The 1369-nt window shown below is 67.9% G+C and overlaps 1 protein-coding gene across 1 annotated transcript in view; it reads left to right on the forward strand.

Annotated features, from left to right (window-relative positions):
• Nucleotides 1–154: 154 nt before the first annotated feature.
• The window catches only part of LOC107199283 (vacuolar fusion protein MON1 homolog B-like), a 3783-nt gene continuing 2568 nt past the window's right edge, over nucleotides 155–1369 (forward strand). Inside the window, exon 1 of the mRNA XM_015616615.3 lies at nucleotides 155–1293. Within this exon, the coding sequence (XP_015472101.1) occupies nucleotides 262–1293 (1032 nt within the window). The 5' untranslated portion in view covers nucleotides 155–261. The remainder of the gene's footprint in view (nucleotides 1294–1369) is intronic.

The following is a 1369-nucleotide window of genomic DNA, read 5'->3' on the forward strand; positions in this document are numbered from 1 at the left end:
GTGAATTTTGGGGGTGTTCCGGGGTGCGGCTCTGTGGGGGGCGTGGCTTGTTCTCAGTGGGCGTGGCCTGGCATGAGCGCACCAAGGGTGGGGCTCACTGGGTGGGGCTGGGGGCGTGGCCACAAGGTGTGGATTAGGGGCGGGGCTTAGCCACGCCCCTGCTGACCCCACCCCAATTTGCCCCCAGGTAGCCAGGAGCCCCCAGGCCGGCCCTGGTGGGGGCGGGGCCGCTCAGGTGTGCAGCCCCCAGGTGTGGCGGGGATGGACCCGGCCACGGCGTCCCCGCGGTGTCACCGGAGCGCGGAGGAGGAGGAGGAGGGGGATGTGACATCACCCCTGTGTCACCCTGCCGGGAGCCAGCACGAGGAGGTGGCAGCAGCGGTGACAGCCACAACGTCCCTGCGGTGCCACCCCGGTGACAACGAGGAGGAGGAGGAGGAGGAGGAGGTGACAGCTGTGACATCCCAAGGTGGGCCGTGTGGCAGGGACGAGGATGTGGTGGCAGCAGGGACAGCAGGAACAGCCACAACGTCCCCAGGGTGCCAACCCGGCGAGGAGGAGGTGACAGCAGCGGTGACATCCCCAGAATGTCACCCTGAGGAGGAGGAGGTGACAGCAGCAGTGACATCCCCGGTGTCTCACCCCGGTGAGGAAGAGGAGGAGGTGACAGCAGCGGTGACATCCCCGGTGTGTCACCCCGCTGAGGAAGAGGAGGAGGTGACAGCAGCAGTGACATCCCCAGTGTCTCACCCCGGTGAGGAAGAGGAGGAGGTGACAGCAGCGGTGACGGCGGCGGTGGCCACCTCCGTGCCGGGCGGGCGGCGCGGCGCGGACGAGGACGTGGCGGCGGCGGGCTGGCGGGCGCGGCGCAAACACGTCTTCGTGCTGAGCGAGGCCGGCAAACCGATCTACTCCCGGCACGGCAACGAGGAGGCGCTGGCGGCCACCATGGGCGTGATGATGGCCCTGGTGTCCTTCATCCAGAGCGGCGGCAACGCCATCCGCGCCATCTGCTCGGGTACGGGGCCGGAGGGGCTGCGGGTGGGGCTGGGACCCCTCCCCAGGGGTGGGACCCCTCCCCAGGTTTACACAGCCACACCTCCAGGTGTAGCACGGCACAGGTACAGCCGTGCCTGCTCCCCCTCCCTGCCCCAAAACCGCCTGGCGCGGGTGAATTCACCGGGTCGGCCTGCCCGGGTACAAACAGCGCCACGAAAGTGGTGTTGTCCCCCAAGCCGTTCCTTGGGGAGGGGTCCTGATGCACCCCCAAAGAACAGCCGCCTCGCTACAGTCGCCCCAAAACACTGACAACACCCTGGAACACCATCAACAGCACAAAACACCTCAAAACACCACCAGCACCCCAAAA

This window comes from Parus major, unplaced genomic scaffold (assembly GCF_001522545.3).
Source record: "Parus major isolate Abel unplaced genomic scaffold, Parus_major1.1 Scaffold549, whole genome shotgun sequence".
NCBI classification, from domain to species: domain Eukaryota; kingdom Metazoa; phylum Chordata; class Aves; order Passeriformes; family Paridae; genus Parus; species Parus major.